General features: G+C 43.5%; 1 protein-coding gene across 1 annotated transcript in view; it reads left to right on the top strand.

Moving 5' to 3' along the window:
- The first annotated feature begins 8,597 nt into the window (after positions 1 to 8,597).
- LOC114052110 (brain protein I3-like) overlaps positions 8,598 to 16,569 on the top strand; it is a 38,712-nt gene continuing 30,740 nt past the window's right edge. The window contains exons 1-2 of the mRNA XM_027874593.1: positions 8,598 to 8,889; positions 11,596 to 11,683. Of these exons, the coding sequence (XP_027730394.1) occupies positions 8,694 to 8,889; positions 11,596 to 11,683 (284 nt within the window). The 5' untranslated portion in view covers positions 8,598 to 8,693. The remainder of the gene's footprint in view (positions 8,890 to 11,595; positions 11,684 to 16,569) is intronic.

Genomic DNA, 16,569 nt, shown 5'->3' with positions numbered 1-16,569 from the left:
AACATCATTCTAAAAAGCATGGGAGCAAGCACACAGCCCTGCTTCACTCCATTGGTTTCTGGGGAAGTGTGAGAGCATCATCCATTATCCAGAACTCATGCAAGCATGCCATCATGGAGCTGGCATACTATAACTGATGAACTTCTCTGGGCAACCCAATTTTGCCATGATCTTCCACAAGCCCTCAGGGCTGACAGCATCAAAGGTTTTGGTCAGGTCCACAAAAGCTACAGACCTCTGTTCTGCTTCTGGCATTTCTCTTGGAGTTGTGAAGTAGCAAACATCATGTTGACTGTTCATTCCTTAGCCTTTTCTGAAGTCGCACTGGCTCTTGAGTAGATGATCATCTTCCAGTTGAAGGATCAGCCTATTAAGGAGGACTCTGCCCAAAATCTTGCCAGCAATGACTAAGAGAGAGGCCCTCATTTCCTGTTTCATTTATAGAAAAGAACAATGGAAGCATTCTTGATACCCTCCTCTTGCCATATAACCCAGAAGATTTCAGTCAGTTTCTGTATGAATAGTGGACCGTCTGCCTTGTAGATCTCAGCTGGGATGGAATCAATGCCAGGCTCATAGATAAAGAGCTAGAATGGACCTTTGAGATCATCTAGTCCACCCTTTCCATTTTTTTTCACAGATAAGAAAACTAAGGTCCAAAGTGACATGCCCAAGGTTGTTCAAGCAGGCTTTCATGAAATAATTTAACCAAAAAAGGCTCTAAGTTTCTGTTGTCTCACATTGCTGCATGAAATGCTTGAGGGAAGGCCTAAATATTATTGTTACACATGAACACTCTGAAAAGAAAGGAAATAAGAGGGACTGGATACAAAAGTTCAAGTTGTATTGTCTAACAAAATTACAAAAGTACTTTATTAAACCAAAGGGAGTGAAGTCTCTTTCCTTTTGGCATTTTACTTTGGTCTGGCTCTCCCTGGAAATTCCATGAAAACTTTGGAAGTTGACTTTTGATGCTACTGGAAAATGTCAGGTTTGATTTGTGCTTAGCCTGCCCATTTTGGGACAGGTGAAAACTGATAAAAGGATTCAAATTTGAGTATCTTCTGTAATTTTAAATAAATTTCAATGAAATTCCATCCATGGGTAGGGTTTACAGAGGTATAAGAATGATGGTATTAATGAGGCCTTTAGTTCATAGAACCATTAGTTGAATCTGTGAGCTTTTCCTCCCAAGTACAGAGATTCAGCCTTACTTTCCATTTAAATAAAGCTTTGGATACATACATGGATTACATTGATTTCATCAGGATTTTTTTCCTCCTGTGATAGTTTAAGGGTATTTCAAACCCAAAGACAGAAGCATATATTAGGTGATCACTTTAAGTTCCAATTCCATGAGTCTTTGATTCTGGGACTGTGGGGGATGAGGGGACAGGGGGAGAGAAAAGGGATGTGTTGTCTTCAAAAGAAAAGTTATCTTAGAGTTTCCTTTTCATTTGCATTTCCTTCTTTATAATCTCCTGAATCTAGAAAGCTAGTTAGTGCCCCATACTCCTGTGACTGGGAGGTCCTTCTGAGATAACAAGACTGAGGTGTTTAGAAATAAGGAGCATAGATAAAATGCACTATTTTGTCCACTTGTCTCCCTGGTTCAACATACTGAGTTGAGGGAAACTGGTATGTCTCCTATCATTGGAGTAAGCTTTTAAGATGGGGACAGTGCAGCTGAAAGTATATTTGGCCAGAAACTTGGTGTTCAAAGATTTTATTCTTCTGAGAATTGCTGTGTGTTGGAAAATGTCGGCTAAGATTGATGCTTATTATGTTGTAGTATGGTAAATGTGGTTGTGCTGTAGTATAGGTAAATGCTTTGTAGTTTATATAGACAGAAGTAGTTGGGTTCACATCTTGGATATTGACAGTGTTGCATTTTGAATGCTATGGATAAAAAAAGAAAACTAAAGCAAAGCACAAGTCATGATTGATAAGGTTGATCATGTGTCTATTTCACTTGGCATAAAGACAGATTTTTCCTTTGTATGCATATGACCAATTCACAAAATTTTTCCGTAACAGATGCCTAATAAAACCATTGTTATTGTTTGGTCATTTCAGTTGTGTCCAAGTCTTTATGACCCCATTTGGGGTTTTCTTGGCAAAAATACTACAGCAGTTTGCCATTTCCTTCTCCAGATCATTTTACAGATGAGGAAACTGAGGCAAATAGGGTTAAGTGACTTGCCCAGGGTCACATAGCTTGTAAGTGTCTGAGGCCAGATTTGAACTCAGGAAGATGTCTTCCTGACATCAGGCCCTGGCAACTCTATCCACTGGGTTACCACAGAAGTCAGTAGTATCAAAAATTAACAATGACTAGTTTAACATTGGTAGGTATAAAGCAGAGTCTGAGGGAGCCCCTGTGCCCTTTGGAATGATGCAAATATCTCTATCTCATGAAACAAAAGTACCTTATGTAATAATCATAATTTAGTCATAGATTTAGATTTTGATACAGTGGAAATAGTGCTGATTTGGGAGTCAGAGGACTGGAGTTCAAATCCATTTTCTGTTATTACCTGTGTGACCTGGGGCAAATCATTTAACTTCTCTGGGCCTCAGTTTTCTCATCTATAAAAGGAGGGACATTAGAACATACGTGGCCTCCAAACTCTAGATCCTGTGATCCTAGATTGTATTTCCTCTGCAGCAAATACAATCGCAATCATGTGATGCTAACTTCTTGATTTGTGCCCAAGAAACTCACATGATGGGTCACCAGTAATTCACAGAAGTAGGCAAAAGAAGAAATGATCCCTTTTACTTTCCTCTGGCTGAACCTGAATATTATCTAGGGCTTGAGAATAATGTCAAGTCATTTTCTCATAGTTTTCATAGCCTGAATGCAAATTGGCTGGATTCGACCAATATAACAATTCACTATAATACCCTTATCAGCCTCATTATTGCTGGGACTTATGTATAAGTGTTTCTTAAAGGGGTTTCTGAGCATCTAAAGCTACATTCCTTCCTCTCCTCTCCCCCCCTTGAAGGTCATGGTTATGGTTTTCACAGTACACTAAACTATTAGAAGGACAATAGCATAGGAAAATAACCAAAAGTTGAACATTCTGTAGGGTTTTGAAATGAAAAGGGGGGGAAATACGAGGAAATGTAATGTTATGCAGATAAAGAAATACTAGCTTTGTAAAAAGGGAGCATTAAAAAAACCAATTAAAAAAGAGGGAGCATTAAGTAAGAAATTTAAAGTCTGCAAACCTTAGAATGGTGATGGATCCATGATTGGAAATATTTGAGTATCATTGGAAAATAGGAAAAAAGAAAAAAGAGCCTCTAGAAGTGGGGGTAGATAAGATAGACCTTAGGCCCCAACTCCTTAGCTTCCCAGTGAAGAGAATACTGTGGAGGCCTCCAGCAACTCCCTGATCAGTGTGTTTCCTGTCCTAAGCTTCGAATTCTTGCATTGTTAGTTCACAGGATTACGTAGATTACCTAGAAGAGACCTTAGAGTTCATCTAGTCTAACACATTCATTTTACAAATGAGAAAACTGAAGCCCAGAGAAGTTCAATAAATGGCCTTAAAAGAATGTGTAGACCTGGAATTGGAAGGGGACTGTATGTGCACTGACTTCAAATGCCATACTCTTTCCATTATATTGTCAACCAATGATTAAGTGTCAATCATTTATTAATCACCTACTATGTGCCAGCACCTAGCACTAAAACTTGGGGAAGATCAGGAATAGCTTCATGATACTCAAAAGAGGCATTCCAGTAGAGTTTTGAAGGAAACAAAGTATTCTTAGAGGGAGAAGAGAAGTGGGAGTGCATGCATGGCTGGTGTAAAATGGAGATAAAATGTGAGACATAGGAAGAAGGCCCGTTTGGTTGGACTATAGAATATGGGAAGGGGAATGATGAATAATGAAGTTGGAAAGGTATATTGGAGTGAGGTGGTCGGGGGTTTTATAGGTCAAACAGAGAAACTTCTATTTGATCCTAGAGACAATAAGTAGCCTTTGGGGTTTACTGAGCAGAGGAGTAACAGTCAATTTTGTACTTTGGGAAAATCATTGGCAGATCTCTGTTGGATGGATTAGACAGGGGAGAGACTAGAGGCAGAGAGACTAATTAGAGGGTTATTGCAATGATCCAGACAGGGGTGGAGAACCTGTAATCTCCAGGCCACATGTGGCCTCCTTGGTTTTTGGATGGGGCCCTTTGACTGAATCTAAGTTTTATAGAACAAATCCTTTTATTAAGGGGGTTTGTTTTCTGTGAAGTTTGGATTTAGTCAACTGCTTTTTTGACAGCTACTGAGATAAGTAGTGTGAAAGAGAGTGAAGAGTCAAGGATAATGCTGGGTATTTGGAGGGATGGTAATGTTCTTTTATACGGAAGTCCTTACTGTACCAAGTTTTAGCTCTGGCTCTTCCATTACCATAATTCTGGGTGTTTTGTAAAAGGTATCGAAATGCCAGGGGAGAAATTTTGGCGCAGCAGAAATTACACTGGCTCTGAATTCAGAGAGGCTGAGTTGAAGTCATTCCTCTGATACTACCTGTGTGACCTTGGGCAAGTCACTTAACATCCTTGGGCCTTACTCCTCTCATCTGTAAAATGAAGGAGTTGGACTAGATGACCTTAGCAAAAATCAGCACACAAAAAGAGAGAAGGTGGCTGGCACAGGAGCTGAGATTTAGTGACAGAAGGAACGTTACAGTTCAAACAGTCTAAACTCCTCATTTTGTAGAGGAGTAAATTGGAGAGGTTAAATTACAATTTCCCGTTTGGGTTTGGAAAGCTAGGTGACAGACAACTACCTTGCAAAGGGACAAACCTGTTTCCATGAGCATGATGATGAATTTTCTTTGTAGCTTACATCTGTTTCCCTCACTTCAGCCTGACTCTTGGGGGCAGCTCCAGAATCAAATTCCTTCCATCTCCAGCAGTAAGTCAGTGAAGCTTTGTTGCTGTTCAGTCATTTCAGTTGTGTCCCACTCTTCCTAACCTTAAGTGGGGCTGTCTTGGCAAAGATACTGGAGTGGTTTTTCTTTCTCCAGCTCATTTTACAGATGAGGAACTGAAGCAAGCAGGGTTAAGTGACTTGACCAAAGTCACCAAGCTAGTAATTGTCTGAGACTGAATTTGAACTTAGGTCTTCCTGATTCGAGGCCTGATACTCTATCTGCTGTACCACCTAGCTGCTCAATGTCACTGGAGCCACTGGTGTACCAATCAATCAATAAGCATTTGTTAGGTACCCCACGATGTGCTTAATAAATGTGCTGGGTCCTGGGCAGATCAATAACAAGAATAAACAGTCCCTCCTCTCAAGTAGTTTATGTTCTAGTTGGGATGTCAACAAAGACATATATAAGCACATAGAGAAATATAATGAAACTAAATACAAAGTAGTTAAAATGCAAAGTCCTTTGGGAGAGAGGGCACTAGAATTTGGGAAGGCTTCCAGTAGAAGGCAGTGTTCAAGATGCCTCTCGTGAGAAACATAGAACAGGCCAGTTTGGAGTGAGGGACAATGTATAGAATTCAGCAATGTTCCAAACATAGTCTGGGACCAGGTTGTGAAAGGGTTTAAAAACTAAACAGAAGATAAACCCTGAGGACAGGACGGGGGTGGAGAGGGGTGGGTGGGAGGTTGTAGAATTGGAGGGAAGGAAGGAAACACACAGTGTCGAGCATCTGCAGGAGTTCCAGGACTGGCTAGGTTGCAGCAACTTTTCACTCAGCTGCTTGTCTCCCAGTTCAAGGCCTCAGTGCAGAGGGAGCCTGCCAATTCTTGAAGCCGGGGGAAGAGTGCTGCCTCCACCTCCAACCTGGAAACCAGAGATTTTCCTTCCCTTCTCTCAGCTAGAGTTTAATTTTGCTTTTGGACTAAGAGGGGTTGTTTCTTGCAAAGCCTTGGAGCCCCTGGGGCTCACAGTCAGTGGGACCAGATCCTTCCAGGACCTTCTGCAATGAGCTGCCTTCACCTGTCTATTTATCCCTATCTCAGGGATGAGGACAATTGTCTGTGTTTGTGATTAAGTTTGTATGAGAGAGTGGACAGTCTATGGGATGGGATGTGTGCTGCCAGTGTGGGTTCGTGGGTGTTGGACTGTGTGTACCTGTTTACATGTGGCTCTGGGGCCAATGGTGTGATAGTTTATGGAGTGTGTGTGTGTGTGTGTGTGTGTGTGTGTGTGTGTATACATTTGCAAGGATACTTAGTATTTTATGAATCATAGATTTAGAGTTGGAAGAAACCTCAGGGTCCATCTCATTCATCCCCTTCATTTTTACAGATGATGCAATTGAGGCCTAGGCAGGTGATTTGCCCAAGGTCACACATTTACAGGCATCTAGGGGAATATGAACTAAGATCCTTTGACTAGAGCTAGTAGTCTTAACTCTGTATGAGATGTGAGATGGAGTATCTTAGGGAAGGTAGGCTTGCTGCAGGTCTAGGCTGGTGGTTTGGTGTTTATGGGGTGTGGGGTGTACAGGAATGGAGACTCTGGGGATTCAGCCTCAGCACAAGTCAGGGGCTGTGGGATGTGTGTGTGTGGGCGCTTCTCTGGGAGCCAGCCTTCCTACTGGGTGTGTAGCCAGAATGGAGACCCTTTGAAAGGCAGCCACCACATGAGGTCTGTATGGGTGTAGGTTTCAAGCTTGCCACAGCCCTGGGATGGGGTGTGGGGGTGTGGTATTGTAATATGTGTGTATGGTGTTTGGGGTGGAATTCTATAGGAGTGAGAAGTGGAAGGTGTGTTTGAAGTATAAGTATCTGGGAAGGAGGGCCTTCTAGGAGTCAGCCTTGACACAGCTCTGGGGTTGTGTGAAGCATGCATTTGTACTAACCCACGTCTGGGGTGAACAAAAGGTGGAATTCCAGAGAGACAGCCTGACAGACCCTGGGCATATTATGTGTGGGGTGGGTGGGAATGAAGACTGGGGGAGGGGTGGCTCTAAAGTTTAATTGTGGGTGTAATGTGGAGAGGTAGATGAGGGAATGGTGATTGGGAGTCAACCACTAATTTTTTTTTTTTTGGTATACTTGTAAGATGTAAGAACGGGGACTCTGGGGGTGTGTGGTTTTGTGTATTGTAGGTTGTAGTGTGTGTTTAGGTATTGTGTCTTTATGGGGACCCTCAGGCTGCTTCACCACAGGCCTAGGAATGTGATTATATGTGGGGACGGAACGGAACCCCACTGGGAGTCAGCCACCACGTGGGTTGTTTGTATGTGTATGTGTATGGGGTGAGACGGGCCTCCCAGACATCCTCTGCCCTGGCCTGGGAATGTGATTGTGTGTGGGGGTATGCATGTCTGTGCTTGTGTGTGTGTGTGTGTGTGTGAGAGAGAGAGATGCCAGGTCTAGGTTGGGGGTGCGTTGCATGTATGCGGCCCTTGAGGGGGGCCTGGGAACATGACTGTGTGTGGGACTGTGCATGTCTGTGCTCCTGTGTGTGTGTGTGTGTGTGTGTGTGTGTGTGTGTGTGTGTGAGAGAGAGAGAGAGAGATGCCAGGTCTAGCTCGGGGGTGGGCTGCATGCATGCGGCCCTTGAGGGAGGCAGCCTCACCCCAGGCCTGGGGATGTAATTGTGTACGTGGGGGGAGAGAATGGAATGGAGCCCCTCCAGGAGGGGGCTCCACGTGGGGTGTGTGGGGACCAGAATGGGGAGGCAGCCTCCCTGCTGGCCTGGGGGTGCCCCGCACTGTGTGCAGTGTTTGATGCCAGTATACGTGCATAGTTGGGGGGGCGTGTCTGGGGACCCCCCAGGCCGAGGATCACCCAAGAAGGAAGAAGGGGGACGGGCGGGTAATCTGGGGTTTGAACTGAATCAAGGGCTCAGTGGGTCCCGCGGGAAAAGGTGAGCGCGGGAGCCTTTCCAGCGGTCTGGGGCAAGGGTCAGCTACGTTTGGTCTGGAGGGGAGAGGAGGGAGAAGACCAACCCTACCCCCGCAGCCCCACTCCCAAAACAGGCCGACCCAACAGGTGGAGGGAAGGAAGAGCAAGTGGCTGGTCGAGGGCGCGGCTCCTTTAAGACTCTTCTCATTTGCTCCCGCCCCTTTTCCCCCTCCCCCCGCTTCGGCGGGCGAGTCGCCGCGCCGGGGAGCAGCGCCACGTGACCCCCAGTCTTGTGACCCGCCTGGGAAGCGGGAGCTGTAGAGGCAGCCCGAGCACTTTGGCTCGGGGTGGGAGGGGTGGGAGCGAGTGCCTCGGGCGCGCTCCAGCTCTGCCCAGCCCAGCCTGCGAGAGGGAGAGCACGCGCTCGCGCTCGCGCGCGCCACTCCCCCTCCTCTCCGAACCCCCCTCACCTCCTGCTTCTGGAGTTCGAAGGGCTCGGGTCCTTTCCGCCCGCTCCTCCCCAGCCCCCGCGCCCCGCGCGCCACGCCTGCCCCTGCGCGCGTGCCTGCCTAGACGCTCGACTTTGCCTCCGGCAGCGCCGCTTCGCTGCGGGGAGGGTGACGGAAGACCGGGAGGAGGGAATCCCCCTTCTGGCCCGGGGGCAGGGGGCGGGGGGAGTTGTGTCCGGGCTTTCCCTTCGCTGCAACCTCTGGCCGCCGCGAAGTTGAGAGGTTCGAACCCAGGAGGAGAAGGAGGAGGAGGAAGAGGAAGAGGAGGAAGCAGCAGCAGCTGAGGGGCTCGCTGTCCGCTCCTGCACTTTTTTGTCCCCCTTCATTCCCCCCCCCCCCCCCTCGCCCCCCCATGGATAATAAGCCTCTGCTGCAGGATCGACCACCTGCCTACAACCCGGAGGCCGGCCAGGGCGACTACGCTTACGGGCGACACAACTACGGGGCCATCCCGGTCGCCCCAGCCCAGCCCGGGCTCCAGCCGGGCTTCCAACCCGGCTTCCAGCCCGGCTTCCAGCCCCCGCCGCCCTACCCGTACAGCGTTGCAGGTGGGTCCCTTTTCCTACAGTGCTAGGGATGCAGCCCCAGGCTCTGGGTGCGGGGCAGCAAAGTTTGCGATCCACGAATCCCATCCGTCCCCCACTTCTTAAGAGTGGGTGGGGTCACAGGTGGGTGTCGGGGATGAGAGTGTAGGGGGCCTTTGGGAGAAGGATGTGATTTATTTTATACCGGGGTTGGGGGGGCGTCTGTTGAGACCCACAGGGACTCAGGAAATTTGTTTTTTGGTTTTTTTTTCATGTTAACTTCAACCCTTCTTTTCTTCTTCCCTTCGGAGATACTCAGGCTTCAAAGTTTCCTCTTTTGATGCATCTGGAGTTGCTAGTCCTCTCTGCCTCCGAGCTGCATTTGTCCCTTCTGTCTGCAAGACCTGCAGGCAGCCTGGGTGCCTGAGGCCAGAACTCCTTGCCTGGAAGCTTTCCAGGACGCCAGGGGACAGGCTGTTTAGGGAAGAAAAACTTTGAAACCTTGTGGGGATGGTACAAACAAACCCTTGGAATTATGCCCCTTATTACTGGGTAGCTAGCTGCTGCCCAGTCGCTAGTGCCTACAATGCACTCTAATCCCATCAGAGCTATCTTATTTTTGGTTTGTAGTGTGCCCGCTTCTATGTATTATGAGGTGGCAAGACAGTTTAAGTTGGTTAAGGATTGCAGACCTCATTCTGGGCTAGTAACAAGACTTCTGGGTTGCTGAAGTCACTTGTTTCAAGTGGGAATTATTTATTAGCAAGTGTGAATAACACCACAGGCTTGTAGAATATCTGCTTCTGTTGCCAGTAAAGGAATTATTCATAACAGTTCTAAAGAAATATTGAGAAACCAATCTGGGTACTTGGGCCTACCGTGAGGTGTTTCACTTTTGAAACACTTGGAGTAAGATTAGAGTTAACAAGTATTTCCTTAGTGTGGCTTTGGCCTGTGCCTTCTGTTTTCCTTTCCTCTTTGTTTCTGGGACTGGGAGTTAATATGCTCTGGAGCTCTTGGAAGAAAGAACTCCTCCTGTATGGTGAACTCTGTAAGGGACAGATCCAGGTTGTGGTTTATCCCCCTTATTTGTTCTCACTGCTACCAGTTTACTCCCACTTCTCTCCTTAGAAAAGGAGAGAAGCCCAAATCAATTCTCATCTTCCTTTTCAACTCCAGAAGTCTGTTTGGTGGAGAGGAGGGTGAAATTGTTTGGAGCAAGTTTTATTGGCTTCTGGGGACCAGAATATTAATAAAATTGTGGCTTCTGGGGATTTTAGTTAGTATTTGTATTGTTTCTGATCTGTGTGGTTTCGTTGAGAGCTGGCGTTCGACAAGTACAAGGTTCCCTAATATCTTTCATGTGGGTACTTGTTCCGCTAACAGCAGATTTCATCTTTATGCCCTCTTGTAGTTGATGGCCTTTATAAGTTGCTGTGGCTGGAAAAAAAATTCACCTGGTGGCCAACCTTCTGGTGACAAGCCTTTCCAAACTTAGCTGGGCTGTTCCTTCGAGGACAGTCTGTTAACCCAGCCTTTCCAGCCAGACAGAGCTTGTGCTCTCCTGGCAGCCTTAGACAACCCAAGGTCACTACCCATGCCACACTCAGAGTAGGGCTTTAGTAAAAGCTTTGCTTAATATGGTAACTATTTTAAAGGATTAGAAAACATGCTAGCTTTATTTGAGTGTTGGGTTTGTAGTTTCAGCATAGTTGTATTACTGAATCCAGGGTTTCTAAATTTTGGTTCTGTCTCTGTGTGGTGATGGGGAAATAAATACTTGTCCTTTTCTCGCATATACTCTCTATAAGACTATTTAACTTTCAGCCTCCCTTTACTGTGCCTGGAGATTTTAGTTGTATTTATGGTTCCCTTTCAAGCCCTCTAAGGAGAGAGCTAGATAGTGAAATTGTTAGTGTAGTGTCAGTCCATGGCTTGAAAGAGTGCCCTTTTGGAGGTGGCTGTCTTCCTCTTTCTTCACCTTGTTTTTACTACTTGGGTTACTGTTTAACCTGAAAAGTGAACCTGAAGTCAAACTGGTAAGCTGTACTGACACATCTTGTCACTATTTGAATGCAAATGTAAGATAAACATTAGTCTACTGGTTAAAATTGTGATAAATAGTCTTTGAATCTAGCTAAAGTGAACCTTTTAAAAGTAGTTCCTAGGGAGTCAGTTATGCTGCAGCACTAATCTGGATACACTTTAAAAAGTGAGTTAACCAGCTCAAAAGAAGCCTGTTACTGGCTCAGATGCACAGGCTGGAGTGCACCTGAAACTTGAGGTAATACTTTTTTTGCTAATTAGGCACTAATTAGTGTAATGATTTTTGCTCCATCTATTCCAGAATTGTGAGGAAAGCTGCTTCATATATCTTAAAGCAAGATACAAATCTAAATTATTACCAACATATTTTAAGTTCTTTGCCTTGAAATTATATGTTATCACAGACTTAAACTCATCTATCTTCAGGCGTGGTGATGAATGTTATACAAAGCCCTGTGATTTCCATCTGTTGTTTTGTTTATTTATTTGTTATTAGTGAGATACTGTACAATATGCCTATTGTGAGACATCTTTCTTTAGAAACTACCATTTTTACTTTTTTTTCCTCCCCCAAATAAAGGTAAGGCAGATTTATTTTTTTGGTCTTTTACGATTGAATTTTATGAAATATTCATTTTTTTTTCCCCTTTCCCTTTCCCTGGATGTGATGCTTGTTCCTGACAGGTCGGTCCGGATCCTACAATATTCCATCACAAGCTGTGTTCCAGCCCTCCAGTGCCATAGTAGTTGTTGGAGGCTGTCCAGCCTGCAGGTATGGTAGCTCTGTCTACATTGAATTATTATTATTTTTTAAGAGAGTGACTTCTTATTTTACATAAATTTCCCCCTTCCTACTGTTCTGGTTTTCTTATACATTGCTTCCTTCTGTGTACTCTATGATCCAGTGACACTGGCTGCCTTGTTGTTCTTTGAAAATGATGCCTCATCTCCATATTCCTCCATGCCTGAAATGCTTTTCCTGCTTACCTCCACCTCTTTGTTTCCTTCAGAACTCTGCTCAGATCCCACTTTCTTCAGGAGACATTTCCCAGTGTTGTTTTCTCACCTCTTTTTCATCCCTCCAAGTGCCTTTTCTCTGAGATTCCCTAACATATATACTATATGTATCTTCATTGTGTGTGTGTGTGTGTGTTGGGGGGGGTGCGTCTTCCCTTCTCCCTCTTCCAACCATGAGCTTCTTGAGGGCAAAGACCTGATTTTGCCTTTATATTCTCAGTGCTTGGTAAAGTGCCTGGCATATAGTTAACACTTAATGTTTATTGATTGACTGTTGTCTGAAACCAATTTAAACACATTCACATAAAACCTAACACATGTGGGGACATAGGGAGACTAAGGTATAACTGCAAATAGATATGTCTTAATTTTTGGGGAAATTATTAGTAGGAGAGGTTGATATAAGTGATTTGTAGTAATAGGAGCAGTTGAGAGAGAGTTACTTTACTCCATGCCTCACCCTGTTCTTTTAATTTGAGTTGATGGATGATTTGGCCTCCTGTTTAGAGAAGAGGCAGACCATCTAATATGAACTCCTTCAATTTCTTTCTCTCCATTTCACCATTACATTTTCTTCACTCATCTTCTTGGTATCACTTTTCTTTTCCAAGGTTTACTTACCTGCACAAGGTTGTAAATCCATCTTTTCTCCTCTCCTATGGAACTTCAGTACATTAATTTATCCCTCCTCTTTTTTTTTGCCTTCTTTTTTTTGGTGAGGCAGTCAGGGTTAAGTGACTTGCCCAGGGTCACACAGCTAGTAAATGTCAGGTGTCTGAAGTCACATTTGAACTCAGGTCCTCCTGACTCCAAGGCCAGAGTTCTATCCACTGCGCCACCTAGCTGCCCCTGTCCCTCCTCTTTCTTGCAAAATGATTCTCCCTCCACTGACTTCTCTGCATAAAAATATGTTCAGGTGACCCTTATTTTCTTCCCTTTCCAAACCTCCTCCTTGACTCCCTTTCCATTTGTTGCTTAGCTTATGTACACTTCCTGCTGCTACTTCTTCCAATACTCACTCTTCCCACTGCTTGCATTCTTTCTTCTACCTTCATCAATCTACTGAAATAGTTCTTTCAGAAATATCCATTACTGTCTCTATAATCAAAGTTAACAGGACTTTCTCAGGCTTCATTCTTCTTGATTTCTCTGCAGCATTTGATACTTCCTACCCCTTCCTTTGAATTTTCATCCCATGGCTTCCATGAAACACCTTGGATTTTTCTTCTTTTGCTTTTCTATTATTCTCGTCTCTCTTTAGTGACTCCTCTTGCACTCCTTTTAATTCTGCCCTTGACCTTTTCATCTCTTTACTTTTTCCTCCTAGACAAATAGGTCTACTCAGCTATTGATTATAGACGTGACTCCTAAATTGATAGCTCTAAATATTAATCCTTCATCCTGATGTTCACATTTGCATTTCTGGTGGTTAGCAAGACAGCCAGGTAGAAATAGCCTGTGGGCATCTCAGCATTATTCAAAGACAGCTTGTCCTTTTTCCTTGCCTCTATAAACCTGCCCTGAATTCCTCTGTTTGTTAATGGCACCACCACTTCTCCATCCTGTTTTGCCAATGAAACATCTCTTTCTGCCTTTCCATTCTCAATGATATCTTAATTGAGTTTTATACTAATCTCTTGCAATTGTATCAGTATCTTAACTGGTCTTCTTGACTCCCCAAAACTTGCCCCATGATCCATTCCACATGCTAACCTTTCTAAAGCGTGGTTCTGATCATGTTACTCCTTTGGTCAAAAACCTTCAATCACTTCCCATCCTTGTAGAATCAAGTCCAGACTCTTTAGTATTACATTCTAGGCTCTCTACCAACTGTCTCTTATTCCGGTTGACTTCTTTATCTTCCATTATTTTCTTAAACACATATAACATGTATGCTAGCCAAATAATACCCTTTCTTGAGCATGCTTGCATTGTTCTGTCTTTCTTTGTTTATGTGTGCTTCTTCCTCTGTCTGGATTGTCTTTTTTCCTCTACTTTGATATTGTCTCAACCGTCTATCTACTTTTTCAGTTCAGATGCCACTTCCTCTATAAAGCCTTTTTTGTACCAGCCATGGTTAAGCCATGACTTTTCTCAACACTTTTTTTCTCCTTTAAAATTTTTTCAGTTAATAAAACATTTATTTTCTCAATTCTCTCATTCCCCTTTCCCCCTCCCCACCCTTAGGGGAAAAAAAAATCAAAATTCTTATAGCAAATTTTATAGCAAATATTCATATTTAAGCAAAACAAATTTTCACATTGGCCACAAATAAAAATAGATGTTTCTGCATCTAAGAGTCCATTATCTCTGTCAGGAGATGGAAAAAAGGTATCATCATTAGTCTTTTGGACCAATATTGGGTCATTACATTGATCAGTTTTTCAAAGTGGTTTGTCTTTACCATGTTGTTTTTATATAAATTGTTTATTTGGTTCTACTTGCTTTACTCTTCATTAATTTACACAAGTCTTCCCCAGATTTCTCTGAGACTCTGTCATAATTTCTTATGGTTTAATAGTATTCAATTATATTCATATACCATAATTTGTTCAGCCATTCCACAAATAATGGACAGCCCATTAGTTTTCAATTCTTTGCTACCACAAAAAAAACTTCTATAAAAATATTTTTGTATATTTGAGTTCTTTTTGTCGTCTTTGATCTCTTTGGGTATCAGTATCTTAACTGGTCTTCTTGACTCCCAAAAACTTGCCCCATGATCCATTCTACATGCTAACCTTTCTAAAGCGTGATTCTGATCTGATGGGTCTAATAGTGATATAATTGGGTCAACACAATTCATTAATTTGCCTGTTTTTATGCAGCTTCTCTTAACATTTATCATTTTCCTTTTATGTTCACTTTGGTAATCAGATGGGTATGTTAGGTTTCTTCTGAATTGTTTTATATTTATTTGTGTATATATCTTATTTCCCCTTCCCTCCCATTCTCTTTTTGTTTTGTTTTTTTGGTTTGGCAGTTGGGGTTAAGTGACTTGCCCAGAGTCACACAGCTAGTGAGTGTTATGTGTCCGAGGCTGAATTTGAACTCAGGTTCTCCTGACTCTAAGACCAGAGCTCTATCCACTACACCGCCTAGCTACCCTGTTTCCTCCCTTTTTTTGGGGGGGGGGGCAGGCAATGAGGTTAAGTGACTTGCCCAAGGTCACACAGCTAGTAAGTGTTATGTGTCCGAGGCCGGATTTGAACTCAGGTCCTCCTGAATCCAGGGCTGGTGTTCTATCCACTGCGCCACTTAGCTGCCCCTCCTCCCGTTCTTGAAGGCAGGAACTGTGAAGCTTTGGATTTCCAAGGCATCTTACAGAGTGCCTTGTGTAGTGGGCAAAATGCTTGTTCAGTGTAATTGAAGTTATTAATGCCTTTCAAGCATATCTTGTTAATTGTTCCCATCTCTTGTTTTTTGGTTACGCTCAGTAAGCTTCTTAGTTCAGAATTATTGGTGTGATTCTGGTTATTTGTACTTTGTCACGGAGGAGTTAAGAAATGTAAATTTTTTAGTCTGGACTGTACCTCCCCCCCCCCCATTTTTGGTTCACCTAGACATCTCAGATAGCTCTAGAAAACTCTCTGTGGGGAATAGTTCTCACATTCTCTTCAAAACATTAAGTTTTTTTATTGAAATGTAATTCTTTGATAAAAATGAGGAAACATATTCCGGTGAGATGTGTTTAGGAAATATTACTGACCCATTTTCAACTGAATGCAAAGAGAGAACTAAATGTGGTGGTTATTGAAAGTTACCTATCTGTCATGATACGTGTCAACTTTTGGAAACTGTTCCATTTGTTTGGAGAAAAGTAGGAAACCCCACATTGCTCTGTGTTGTTATCTGTGATGTACTTCATTGCCTTGAACAAAATCCTAAAAATATGTTTGTGATAAGAAATATATATCTGGCTCTTTTTTGCAGTACTAATGATAGGTAACATTACTTAGCCAGAAATTGGATGCAACTTTGGACGCACCTCTTTTTTTCCCACACCGGTTAAGTATCTAGTATGGCAGTAAGGTTATGTTAGTAAACACAGATACAGAGGTTAAAAAAAAAGTTTGTGGTAGCACCCACTATTTAAGGGAAGTAAGTGAATTGCTTTTGATTAAAGTGATTGTGTGGGTTAAGAACTTGGCTTTGTGGCCCCAGGAGACTTAGTGTAGGGATGGGTGAAATAAGGTAGACTGCAATATGGTTCTGTTATGTGATAAGATGTTCATTTCTTTGAGTTTTCTATATACTTGAGTCAAAAGAAGGCATTGGACTATTGGCAAATATATTTTAATAGATCTGTGGTCCATCAACTCAATTACTCTCTCTATTGGTGCAAATCCACACCTGTCCACACCTGTATGGGTTTAGAAGCAGCTGGTAGCACACTGAGTAAAGTTCTGGGTCTGGCATCAGGAATACCCCAGTTCAAATTCAGCCTTAGGCACTTATTAGCTTGTTAACCCTGGAACCTCTTTCTGCCTCAGTTTCCTCAGGCTCATAACCTAGGTGGTGTTCTCCACTCCTCATTTATCTCCCCCCAGACCCCCAAAATCCAATCTGTTGCCAAGGTCTGTCAATTTCATCTTTGCAACCTCTCTCCAATTCTCCCTCCCTCATATCCCCCACACGTCA

The sequence above is a fragment of the Vombatus ursinus genome, unplaced genomic scaffold (genome assembly GCF_900497805.2).
Source record: "Vombatus ursinus unplaced genomic scaffold, bare-nosed wombat genome assembly UNPS02014807.1, whole genome shotgun sequence".
NCBI lineage: Eukaryota > Metazoa > Chordata > Mammalia > Diprotodontia > Vombatidae > Vombatus > Vombatus ursinus.
The sequence above is the reverse complement of the archived record's forward strand: the minus strand, read 5'-3'. Positions and strand labels throughout refer to the sequence as shown.